General features: G+C 29.3%; 1 protein-coding gene across 3 annotated transcripts in view; it reads right to left on the bottom strand.

Annotated features, from left to right (window-relative positions):
• The window catches only part of Nbr (exonuclease mut-7 homolog), a 78,265-nt gene that overhangs the window by 25,003 nt on the left and 38,841 nt on the right, over nt 1–14,421 (bottom strand). For all 3 annotated transcript variants that reach the window (XM_067284606.1, XM_067284622.1, XM_067284614.1), the window contains exons 12-13: nt 13,124–13,233; nt 4,294–4,477 (exon numbers count right to left, since the gene is read on the bottom strand). In XM_067284606.1, the coding sequence (XP_067140707.1) occupies nt 4,294–4,477; nt 13,124–13,233 (294 nt within the window). The remainder of the gene's footprint in view (nt 1–4,293; nt 4,478–13,123; nt 13,234–14,421) is intronic.

The raw sequence follows: 14,421 nt of genomic DNA, 5'->3' as shown, positions 1-14,421 counted from the left end.
AACTTTAAAACATGCATGAGTAGTCATACCGCAATGTTGTGTGTCATGCAAATATGATGCAATACAGTCTTGAAGAACAAACATTTATAGTATAAAGATCATTCTGCACTAATTGGAACCAACAAAATTGTCAAATTAATACAGAAGTTCAATCACCTGCTACACTTTGGAGGGAAAACAAATGTGCTGTTAATGTCATCAACAGCAACATCTGTGGGGAATTTTGTGCTTATGAGCAAAGTTCAAAATGGTCATTGCATCGTGCTGTTCAAGAGATGCACATCAGCCACATAAGTGTCAGTACCATTGTTAGAAGTGATTTGTATCCACACATAATTCAAAGGCACAAAGATTGAACTCTGCATCAAAAGCCCTGAGTACAATCATGACAATAAAATATAGCCAGTAGGATTTAGTCTACAGGCAAAGTTCACTTCTCTCTTGATGGCTAAGTCAACAAGCAGAACTGGAAAATCTGGGCATAGAAAATATTCTGTGATGAATTTCATAGCATCACAGAACATTATTCAATCTGATCATTGGATTTTAAACACAATCTGAATATTTTTTAAAATGTTAATGAAAAACAAACTATATATAAAATTTCTTGATATTACAATTTATTATTATTAATTTATAAAAAACTGTAAATAAGTTTAATGTAATTTATAGTAATTCTTTAATCTACATAAAAATTCTCTACAGATTTTTTTGTAACATGATACAAGACATTTGAGTTAGTCAGAGGCAGAGTCTCTGGCATCATCATAAAAAGAATAAGTGTGAAGACTGATAATTTAAAATAGAAAATACAACAAATTATTTATTCCAATTGAAAAATGGATAGTATTACTTTATGTTGTTGTTAAAAAACTAACTATAACTGTAAATTATTTTATTTCTATTTATCCTAATTTTATCTCTAATATTTTGAATTATGTAATTCATCTATATTAATACTGTATAATTTTTAAAACGAACAATAAATAAAAACAAGCAAAATTTTACAAAAGATATTCAAAATTGCAATTTTGAGCACATACAATTGTATGCATGGGCATCTGCAGAGGGAACAAATGGGGCACTTGCTCTCCCCTGGAATCAAATAAAATATTCCACAAATTATAATTGTAAAAGTAACTGATGCAATACTGTATTCTATAATCAAGGGTGTAAGGTTACATATTTCAGAGTCCATAATCAAAATGTGAAAAAACAACCCAAAAATTAAATAAATACAATTGCTCCCCTACTTACGAATGTTCAACTTACAGACAACTTATGAACAATTTGACGGTATGTTTAAAATTTAAATTTGCATGAATTCTGGAATGTCTTGCCACTCATAGGGTAGTGTTGAAGTCAATCTTTAGCTAGTAATATATAATTAATGTGGATTAACTTCTATTACATATTGTCATTTTTCATTTTTATGCAAATTCTGATGTTCCATTGCTGCTCGTGAGGTGGCGTCAAAGTCATTGGAGTAACCACATTTTTTGCTATTATTTGCAATTTTTATAAACTTTTATGATTAGTGCTTCAATAACGAATCCAAAACAATATTAAATCTAGCAGTGGTAATAAATGCAAGAATTATAACTCTGTTACTGTGAAAACTAAACTTGGCATTATATAAAACTAAGTCAGTCAGGTAAAAAAAATTGCATTTGAAACACCCTCTACTAGTGGGTAAATGAGTGTAATGTCTTCTAACAAGTTAATTGAAGGATCAAACACTAACAATAAGTGGTTATTCTGCATACAAATGTACTTTCAAGGTTAGTTTTCGACTTATGACAAAACTCAGAAATCTAACCTGTTCATAAGTAGAGGGCACCTTAACTTACATCAATAAATTTTTATTTAATTGTCTCCAAGCTTTCTCCTCTGAAAAATTTTCTGCCAATACCCATGATTGTATGGACAATTTTCAAATACAATAAACTTAACATGATCATAGAAAAGATTTTAAAATTTAACTAATGTGAATTAATTTTTATAGTATCAATATCAGTTCCTTTCTATATTACTGTTGCTAAAATTTTTTTCTCATATGAAAAATGGTATTTATGGAGTTTACATGATAAATTACAAGTTTTTTGTCACCAGAATTTATAAAGATATGGCTTATTGAAAACTGCATGCACCAAAATGTATGATTGTTATTTTTATTTATTTATTTTTCGTGCTTTGAATAACATGAATCTGTATGAAGTTTTTAAACTTCAAACAGCTATAAATTTGTTAATTTGTTTGAAAAGACTCCCAATATTACATATTGGGAGTCTTTTCAAACAAATTAACATCAGTTCAATAAAATAAAAACCTCATAAGTAAAATCAAAATAACATATACATATAATTTATGGTGATAATAAATAAAATTATTGTTGTAAAAATACATAAACATTCTTTACTGTAAACTAGCAAAGAATGCCGAGCATTGCCCGGGAACTCTGGAAGGGGGTTCAGTTGTTCTCGTTATAGGGTAGTGTATGTCTAGACATGGTGGCAGAGAGTATCTGTGCAAAATTTGATGCAAATCAGTCAAAGGTTTGGCAATTTGTGGGGATGACATCAAGGGAAAAGAATGAACTTTAAAGTAGCATATATTTTTTGAAGGATTGTAGAGCCTGACTATGCAAAGTTTGTCCAGATTGCTTGAAAGGTTTGAGAGTTAGGGGATGAAATCAGACGAGTGAGGGATCCTAGTTACTCTCTGGTACCCTATGGTCCTTGTTTACCACAGGGTACTAGAAAGTAACTATGACCAATCTGGACCAAATTCCACAAAGGGTTTGGGAGCTTATAAGCCCCCAAAATCAACCAGGTTATATAGGGAGTCATGCTGCACGCTCCACTAAGCCTATCACGTGTTTGACAACCCAGCATAGTGGTCAGATATTGTAACAATATTTATCAGTAAAGAATAAAGAAAAGTCTGACATGCGAGTTCTTGCCTCCAAATATGCAGTTTCAGTTGCCATCTTGCTTGTGGACATTGTGTTTGCAAGCAAGTTATGTTTTAGGCATGGCAACCAGTGCCTTTAACATAAATAAAACATGCATTACCTTCTAATAACTGAAAACAGTTTTTACCTTGAACTAGTACTATTGCCTATTTCCGTGCTCCACATGCAGTCATGCACTTTGGTGCTCACTATTGCTCATACCTCAGCACTCACATGGGAGCAAGCCCCCACACCCCCTAAAACCATATAACATCAAGAATGCCACAAACGTTCAAATGAGCTATTCACAGCCAGCATAGTCACCTAGGCTAAAGGCTAAGCATGGTGTTAAATGCACTAGTTTGCATGGAGCATGTGGTGTGACTCTCGATTTCGTCTGGAAGCAGACTGATTTTGGGAGCTATATCTCAAAGGGTTAACATGAGGTATGGTTCCTTCAACTTTTTGCTCCTATGGGCATGCTATACAGCTCTGTTAAGATCCCTACAATGTCATTCACATCTGCAATTGTGCAGATGAACAATGAACAAATAAAAATACTGTAGGTCTACTTACAAATGTTTGGTTTCATATAAGGAAAGTAACTTTGCTCCTTTTAGTTATAATAACTACTCAGCAGTGACTGACGGATATATCTGTCAAGGGCGATCGTGTGGCAGTGATGAAGGGCGGATATAGACAAAGACTACTGCAAAAAAAAATTCACATAAAAAAGGAATTATGTAACAATAAAAAAAGACTTTTCTTTACTAGACACAACTGTTTACAAAATCTTTTTCCAAAACAGTAATGAGAAAAAATGCATGGAAAAATACTTTAAAAATTTCCCACGTTTATTCTCCACTGCATAGGGATAGGCTCCATACCTGACTAACCCACTGTTGAAAGGATAATACTCTTATGTTATCAGATATTTACAAGAAACAAACCACCAACACAATATAAATAAAACATATACACAACTACCCAAACTGCATGAGTCAAAACTGAAACCAAAAATATAAGATGATAAGTTTAAAAAATTCCACCAGATGGCAAAGGGGTTTGACCTGGAATGGATTAGACAAATGACAATGCAAGACAAATGCAGTGGTAAAAACATCATTCTCCTGCATTTTCATTTTATAATATGAAAATACTATATAGCCTAGGTTCATATGAAAAAAATAAGCTTTCCAATAGCAAAAGAATTTTAAAATTCAGTTAGATAGATTTTGAAGTTACCTCTATCAACGAACAAACATTCTCACTTTATATATTAGTATAGATTAAACATTGCCACTATATTAGAAATCGAATACAATTTTCATATTTAATACCTGCATATATCACTTGAGATTTCCGGAGAGGTCGATTTTCCCAATTTGAAGTGCATTCTTCTTTGCTAAGTGGCTTGCCTAAAATTGTTTCAGATAATCCACTTAGACCTCCTCTATGATCTGTATTTTCATTATTTTTAAAACGTCGAAATTTTTCGGTTACTTTAGGGTAAACCTTGTTTAACTGCAATAATAATTAAATTAAATGCTTAATTAATATCAACATTTCATGTATACAATAAGCAAAAAATTTTGGCTCCAGCCATTTTTTGATTTCAATTTATTCAAATTTAAAAAATAATAAATTACTCTTAATAGCTTAGAAATGGGGACAATGTTTTCTTAATTGATATCAATACGGTAGAATCTTGTTTTAACAGATCATTTGGGATGTTGAAAATCATCTGTTGTTCCGAAAAATCTGTTATATTGTGAACAACAGATTTCTCACACTCCCCAGGAAAATATCCATTATTTGAAAAATTTTTTTGTTCTTTAAACCCCCTACGTAAAAACACCTGTACTCTCGTAAAAACACCTCGTAAAAACACCTGTACCTGTACTCAATTTGACTGGATTAGTAAACTGTTTATATAAAAAAGATCATTGCGCAAATTCTCCCGCAAACCATGGATGACTCTTACGTCACATGGATTGAAGTTTTCCTGAAAAATACTAAAAATTTTATATAATTATTTTACTAATCCAGTCAAATTTAAATAATATAAAATATCTAGATCTGTTTAATAAAGATTAGTAATGTACTATCACTAATATGCAAATTAGATATGACAAAGATCAATGTGGGAAAATTCCCGCCAAGATAAAAATAGCTTTCGGTTACATGATCACCAAGAAATACGAAGAAATATGTCTAAAATTTGATGTTTGTGTACAAATTAATAAATTTTAACTAATGTCATCATTTAAAATTTAATGTTTCTGTAAAAATTAGTAAATTGTAACAAATTTCATCAAAGACGACAGAATAATTTTCAGCTTATAAAAACTCTACAATAAATGATTATTTCTTCGAAAGACGTCGATATGCACAAATAAATAATAAATATGTAATAATGCTTTTATCCATTTTAAGAGGATATTGTAAAAATTAAGCTTTTTAATTTGTTTGGCTTTTATAATTTAGTTTCCGAATATTTTACTGTGAAATTCCATTCAGTAAACAGAAACAAAGACAAGCTATTAATTATAAACAGGAGAATAGAATAATTTTTACGTAAATTGAGTGTAAATACAGAAAAAAACGAATTATATCAAAGATGGGACGAATAAGCTGACATCCCTCGAACAGAGCTCATATACTCGTTGTCATTTTCAGCCGGTTCCCACTTCGACTGTTTTATCTTGGTAAAAAGTTAATTTTTCAAAATAAAAGTACTTTGTTCTTAGTGAAGAAAGATAAAAGTATTGAAATATAATATTCAGAATTAAAAATATTGATGTATGTCCATATTAGAAATGTATATTTTTTTCCGATATTAGAAATAATATCACGAGAAAAACATTAGATATATGAAATACGGCCATAAACAATTTCTTTCTGTCAAATAAATTATGGATTAAACAGGTTTATTTAGAAAAATTCAATCGCGAATAACTGACTTTAAATATACAGAGGATACAGTATGCTTGTTATGTGATAGTATCTGCGTTTACAAATTAACAGAATTTTCCGTTTTTTTACACATTATTATGCTATAATCTAGGAAACTATGTTTAATACACAAGACATACTACAGAAAGGGTAAGAAAGGAACATCAGTCATTGTAACTAATGTATTATTGAAAGTTTCATTCATATAGATAATTAATTTTATCAAGATACATTTCTCCAGAAGAAAATTATCGATAATTCTCGTAAATATAAGTAAATTTTATTATAATTTAGATAAAAACACATTTTTTTCCCACGCATGACTTCTTTTCCCTCCCTCTTACTCCTACACTTGGAACATTCCATTTCATAATTTGCTGTAATAACAACATTTAAAATGATTCTAAATAAAATATTGACACTTAAAGTAGGTTAGTATATATTGTCATGAGTCTCAGGTGTATTCATAAAAATGTAATAATCTATACAATAATACTTTCTCACATGCTCCATGTGTTAAAGTTTGCAGCTGTAATTGAAGGTAATATATAAAGAAACAAAATGTTTATATTATCAATAGTTATAAAAGATATCTTATTTTCACGTAGAAAAACAAAAGAAGACAGAAGAAACAGACAATCACACGATATGTCTATCCAGGACATTCTATAATTGATTTCAAATTTCTAATGTCGACATACATGAATATTTTTGTGTGTGTGAATATTATATTTCGATACTTTTATGTTTCTTCACTAATAACATCTTAAAACTAACTTTTTACCAACATAAAACAGTCAAAGTGGGAACCAGGCTGAAAATGACAACAAGTATATGAGCTCTGTTCGAGGGATGTCAGCTTATTCGTCCCATCTTTGATATAATTCGTTTTTTCTGTATTTACACTCAATTTACGTAAAAATTATTCTATTGTCCTGTTTATAATTAATAGCTTGTCTTTGTTTCTGTTTACTGAATGGAATTTCACAGTAAAATATTCGGAAACTAAATTATAAAAGCCAAACAAATTAAAAAGCTTAATTTTTACAATATCCACTTAAAATGGATAAAAGCATTATTACATATTTATTATTTATTCGTGCATATCGACGTCTTTCGAAGAAATAATCATTTATTGTAGAGTTTTTATAAGCTGAAAATTATTCTGTCGTCTTTGATGAAATTTGTTACAATTTACTAATTTTTACAGAAACATTAAATTTTAAACGATGACATTAGTTAAAATTTATTAATTTGTACACAAACATTAAATTTTAGACATATTTCTTCGTATTTCTTGGTGATCACGTGACCGAAAGCTATTTTTATCTTGGCGGGAATTTTCCCACATTGATCTTTGTCATATCTAATTTGCATATTAGTGATAGTACATTACTAATCTTTATTAAACAGATCTAGATATTTTATATTATTTAAATTTGACTGGATTAGTAAAATAATTATATAAAATTTTTAGTATTTTTCAGGAAAACTTCAATCCAGGTGACGTAAGAGTCATCCATGGTTCGCGGGAGAATTTGCGCAATGATCTTTTTTATATCTAATTTGCATAATTATAATGGAAAATTATTAATCTTTATTAAACAGATTTAGTTATTGTGTATTAATTAAATTCATCGGTTTTTGTGGAAGAATTCTTTAAAACTTTTAGCGTTTATTTAGAAACTTTTTGTCACCTGATGACATTGGACAAGAGCATTTTCGTTTTGTCTATTGTATATGATCAGTTCGCGCCAGATTTCGTAGAGTGCAGTTTAATGTTTGTGTTTCTCGTTTTTTCGAAGTTCACTGCGATAATTTTTTATTACGTGGATTGATAGATTTTGCATTGATTGCAATGGATATTTTAAGGCGTAAAGTTTACTGTGAATTAGTTCTAAATTCAGAAAGAAAAGTTGAAAATAATTTATTTTTCGACAATTTGGGAGAACTGACCTTTGGATATAACATATGGATATAAATGAAGGTATGTATTATTGGGCTACTAATTTATTTGTGTTTATGTGTATTGTTGTACTGTAACATTAGTTTGTTTTACTATGTTAGAGAAAGTAGGTCACACATTGGATTTTTGACATAAAACTGTCAGCTTTTTCAGAGTGAAGCGGACCCTCTCAGTGAAGTGTTTTAGGGAAGTTATGCTTTTATTTCTGATGCATGCCAATGATGAAAATTGTTTTTAAAATTAAATATCGATCAATGACGATAACATATGTTATAAATGTGAAGATGAATATAAAAATATTTCTACATTTTTTATTGTTTTGTTGTTTCTTAAAGATTAATTTATTTAAATTTATTATATGTCAAGTAAGTTTATTTACAAAATGCTAATATTTTAATCCGCTTTAATATTTCGGTGTAAATTTGAACAACAAATTTTAAAATTTTAAATAAAAGATATACTGAAATTTTCTTTTATTTACAATGATTACGTCACTTCTACAGAAAGTAGAACACGAGACGACCTTCACCCACATTTCAGTCTGGGGGGAAAGGCCGCCAGGCATGTAGTTGTAATCATAACAACCTTTACGTCTTCTATTGTTGTGGATGAAATTCGTTAACTGTCAATTACATTTTCTTGAATTTGATTCGCAGGTTGAAAAAAATCGTCATAACTTAAATGCCTAAAACTTTAAAAAATTATATAAAATTGAAAATAAATTCAAAACTTTTGAAAAAATCGTAACGGATGGAAAATCAAAAAAGAATTTAATATAAATTTGAAAAAAAAAAAAATTTAGCAAAAAATTACCACAAAAAAATTCATATGTAAAAAAGTTATATAACAATAAAGAACGATTTTTTCTTTACTAGACGTAACTGTTTAAAATTTTTTTTTCCTAAACGGAAACAAGAAAAACACGTGGGAAAATTCTTAAAAAATTTCCCACGCTTTATCTCCACAACTAAGTGGTAGTCATGCGCCACGTCTGACTGTTCCACTGTTAAGAGGTTAAAGGTTGAAAAAAATATGATGTTTACCAAAGATGGAGCTAGAAAAAAATCCGTTATTCTGAGTTACAGATTCGCTAAGAAGTAAAATTACATTGATTTGGCAGGACCTGGAGAAAAAATCCATTATTCCACAATCCATTAAAACAAGATTCTACTGTATAATAAAATCTTACTGATATAAAATTCACTCTGTTTATTTATATATACAGTATATATGAATAATTGAAAACTTTCAACTATGCATTATATAAATTCTGATTCTAATATTGAACTTAATATATAATATTTATATAATATATGCAAATTTATTATAGTCAGGAATCACATAATATCTACAATATGATCATAAAATAGGGCATTGTGCAATTTGGATGTTGTGAAAACACCATATACAATATTTAAACTGTTTATTATGAAAGTGGTTTAAGTCCATTTTTACTTTCCCAACTGTTATATTCAACAGAGGGTATGGAAATTAATCAAAAAATGATCCCTCCCAGATTTTTACATTTTTGGACTCAGAAGACCTTGAAACATCACAAAATGCAATAAAATTCAGGAATTCTCTTCTATATGTATGGATGTTAGTGTGTGTGTAGCACGATTTTGTTCACCCTCTTTGAAGCTTAATAACTCCAGTGTTTTTTGTTGAAAATTTCTGAAATTTTGCAGAGAGGAAGATCTATTAGGGGAGTGATGCTATTAAATTTTGGTGGTTAAAGGTCAAAGGGGGAAGATAAAGATAGTCATGTGTATTTCCAATAGGGTCAGAGGTATCGACGATTTTACTCATTATTAGCATTTACATTGCTTTATAAAACCTATCCCTACTCTCAAAATTAATCTTTTTGCCATTTTATAATAGTTAAAAATATAAAAATAATTTTAAAATAAAATATCATAGCAGATGGCTCCACTAAATGTTACCAAGAAATTTAAACAACTTGTTGCTGGATTTTTTTCTTATGTCGAGATATTTAAGGATTTTCATTTTAATTGATTAAAAAATATTGATAACAGGTGTTTGGAAAAAATCCATATAAAATATCTCAGGCTCTAATTAACAATAATTTTTAGCTATGCAGCACATGCTATAATTTGAAAATACATGGAATGCTGAAGAACAGGGGTGGCCAACTTTTGTGTACATGAGATCTACTTCTTATCTTAAAAATAGGTCGCGATTGAGTTGTCATCATAGGCATAGTCTAAGTGAGGAGGGAAAGGTGCCAAATACATACTACGTTTATACACTGTGTTTCAGTACGAGGTGCACTCCTGCAGGCTATGGGTAGATAAGCAAAATATATGTTTAAAACTATCTTTTTATTTTTTAAATCACTTATTAAGTTTTCGAGATATAGGCTCATAATAAAAATAAATTTCCAGACCCAACTTTTGATATTTGCAGCTATGAGTTCATTCCGTATAGGCGGTACCTAAAAAATTTGATTTTTCAACTCTTTTACAAGATATATTTTAAGTTACTAAAAATCTAATTTAATTTTTTTATCAATTGCAATGTATAAGTTGTGGTACTATTTGTTCGTAAATGTGAAAAAGTTGTTATAAAAATGCACAGTATGGCTGATAATTTGATTATAAGATTTCACTTTCACAATTTTTTTGGGCCAGGAAAATTTATCATTTTTAGACTTATTTTTTGCTAATCTATCAATAGCTCACATAAATGAACCTCTTACTGAAACACCCTGTATATCTACCTACGTAAAAACAACATAATTATTTAATGGGCCAATAAACTCACATCCAGGGAAATTAAAACAACATGAGTAATTATTAACAATATTTATTAATTCAAATTAGCTACAGATAAAGACAGATTTAGAATTTATTTTATTACCTTAATATTAATGGGAGGACTGAGTTTGCATGTCTCTAAGCAAGGAATCATAATTAGGTGTATATCCTGACAAAGATGGTAATAATGAGTCTTCAGTATGGTAATCAGTCAGGACAGAATGTTGTTTAGTCTTCGTTAACTTTAAGTATGAAAATGCTGATTCACACAGGTATGTAGATTTGAAATAAGAATAAATATATTTGCTATGTTTGGTGATACTGGGATATTTTTCTTGGTTGACATATAACAGTACCAAATATTCAAGCTAAATGGCTGTGTTTTTCTATGAGTCGAGTAATAACTGCATGCATAATGTTGCATTTATGCATTACGTTCACATGTTGCATACGGTTACAAGTGTAACACATTAAGTCAAGACATTGTGAGCAATTGACCAAAATGGCTTCGCAATCGACTTGTTGGCCACTCCTGCTGTAGAACATTCTAGAATTTTTCTCTGCATTTTATTTTCTTCTTTCAAAATGGCAATAAAAAATGCTTTACATCTAAGAGTATACAACTTTTACACTTTAAATAAAACATTAGGAAAAAAGTTTACTGTAAACTTTGCAAATGAAGGAATTTCAAAAAAGACTATATACTTATATTTCATTCTCTAACATTTTGAGAGTGGATTACTACCACAGAGAAGAAAGAGGTCTGGTAGAAAAGTAAAAATTCTAACAAAAGCCAAGTTAAAAAGGATTGAAGAAGACCTTTGAAAACAGTGACAATGTTTCAATTTGATCTGTAGTCCTGAAACTGAAAATTTCACATAGTTGGTTCAAAGAGACTTTTATAACAAAAACACATTAAATATCAAAAGAAGAAAGTAATCACTGGCAAAGGCAAAGTATGGAAGGTTATTGAAAAAGTTCTCTGAAAAGTTCTTCATTTTGGAAAATGAACCTTACTTCACCCTCTTGCATTTGACAATCAATGGTAATGGTGGATTTTATACCAGTGACATCTCCTCTAAACCTGCTGATGTAAAATTTTCAAATAAAAAAGAAATTTCAGAACAGGTTTTAGTTTGGACTGCAATAGAACTTAAAAGGTTGAGTTAAGCCCTAATCAGAAAATTAAGTTTTGCTGTCAATGCTCAGTAATATATGAATGAATGTATACAACATCACCTAATTCCATACATTTGAAAGAACTATTCTCAAACAGAATATGTAAGTCTTATGGCCACATCAAACAAGTTCCCACTAAGCAAAACTGTACTGAATTACCTGCAGCAAGAAATCATCATCATTGTCAAAAATGAAGACAATCCTGCAGATGTGCGAGAAATTAGGCCAATAAAGGATTTCTGGGAAATTCTCAAGACAGGCATTTACAAAAAGAGCAGAAGGCAAAAAATATGGATTCAGCTGACCAATTGCATAAAGTCTTGTATAGAAACTTGCACTGCACACCCTAAATCAAATCAATCATGTTCAATGATGGACAAAAATAATGTACAACTTTTCATCACCTATCAAATGACTGTTTCAAGACAGAAATTACTTTACACAAACTTGTGCAGACTTTTTCCTGACACCTGTTAAAGCCTGAATTCATAGAAACATGAAAATTTACTAAAAACAGTATATGTATATTCATTATACAGAAAACTTTATAAGAATTAACTAAAGCAAATATTATTTTTGGAATTTAACAAAACTTGATTATTATTAATTAAGCAGTTTCTTAAAAAGTGTATTATACAATTCAGATGGATTGATAACTACAGTAGAGTCGTTAATCTGAATCAATTGGAGACTGGGGTTGTTCGGACTAGTGATTTGTTCGGATAACCGATTATGTACGAAAAAAATATTAACCTGTCCCATGTTGAAATTTTTCTCCGTTATGTGTCGCTTCGTGTTGGATTTTTCTCCGTCGCGTGTCGCTTCATGTTGAATTTTTCTCCGTTGCGTGTCGCTTCGTGTTGAATTTTCGTCGATTTTAAGCCAAACGAAAATTTTTATAATAATAATCGAGGCTATCGTATCGTTAAAAATTATTTCTTTATTTTGTACAAACAAAATAAATATATTGAAGAATATAAAAACATGAAAATTATACTTTAGAAGTAAATCTAGTATCAAAAACGTTTGATTCAGCACGACACAGTCCAACTGAAAATCGTTCGGATAACCGGCGATTCGAATTAACGACTCTCTACTGTATTGTAAAAGTTTCTTTATATATGAAATAATAATAATGAAAGGAACCAAATAAAATTTGAAATATATTAATAAAACAGTGTCTAAATATTATTCTAAGTTATAAATATCATCATTAAGAAATTTTCATGATCATAAATTATATAATCTGTGGATGTATTTTTTTATATTTAAGTATAAAATGCTTTTACTTACTTTATTATAAAATGAACACAAATCTAGTATATTAGCACGTGTTTCCAACTTATCTTTTCCTTCTTCAAAAAATTCTTTTAACATATCAAAATCATTCTGTAATCCATAACCTAGAAAATTTATATATATATAAATAAATATCAAAATTTGTTTTCCTTATTTAAGATGAATACATAACAGAGATGACAAGACTTTTTAGACAATGATTTCTTATGCAATAATATACTTATCAATTAATTAAACCATTTACACATTATGTATAAAAAAATTGTTTTGTCATTTATCTATGTGATTCTAATCCTGATTTGCCTTTAATATGTATTTAGTCACAATGTATGGAACTTAATATACTGAATAGAATAGTAACAAATATTTTAAAAAATTATTAGGTATGTTAGGAATTATTTCCCTGAATTATTACACTAACTAGCAAGGAATTCATTGCATCAGACTTTCTAATTGTTTTAGGATACTGACATCATGATTCATGATAAACCCAAACTACAGGCCGAAAATGCCTATCAAATACCAATTTACATATCATACAATTGAATTAACTATACATGCACGATACTAAGTTATGCGTAGGTCCCACATAGTTTATGATGAGCTTTTCATGGACTATGGGTCTTTTAAAGCATGTGGATGAGTTCAGGGAAACATGCTGAACCAGCCTCACATCAGACCTGGTCACAGTGACACTGACAATACATAGCAACAATATTTACCCAGTTTATCAGAATATTCATATACCAATTAAACCAAAATTAGTGAACTGTAGGAACATTATTTCTCTTTCATTCAGTCTGTTTCAACATTTTACGGTTTGGATTCAAATGCAGTATGCTCAAAATATTTATATTTCTAATAAAATTCACATATTCTACATGTAATTGTGAAGTGTGGTTGTTATGATTTTGCAAAAAAGTTCAATAAATGGCATTGATTTTCAAATTCAGCACACCAACTTTATGATAAATCATTTTACTAGATTCAGGCAATGATTTCAAGGTTTCAATTTGCAGACTAATTTTATTAGATTTGAAGTATTGTTATATCAAGCAGAGATCAAATTAGAGATAAATTTCTTTAATAACATTCGTGGTCTTTGATTTTTATAATAATTTTTTTTTGCTGAATTATTAAATTTAAACTATCAGACTATATGTTATAATTAAGAAAAACATTTAATAAATACATATATAATATAAATATACAGTATATTATATTATATATATATATATATATATATATATAAAATTATTAAAAAGTTTCTGAATTATGAATAATTTCAGCAT

The sequence above is a fragment of the Centruroides vittatus genome, unplaced genomic scaffold (assembly GCF_030686945.1).
Source record: "Centruroides vittatus isolate TY-2023 unplaced genomic scaffold, ASM3068694v2 contig_1215, whole genome shotgun sequence".
NCBI classification, from domain to species: Eukaryota; Metazoa; Arthropoda; class Arachnida; order Scorpiones; family Buthidae; genus Centruroides; species Centruroides vittatus.
The sequence above is the reverse complement of the archived record's forward strand: the minus strand, read 5'-3'. Positions and strand labels throughout refer to the sequence as shown.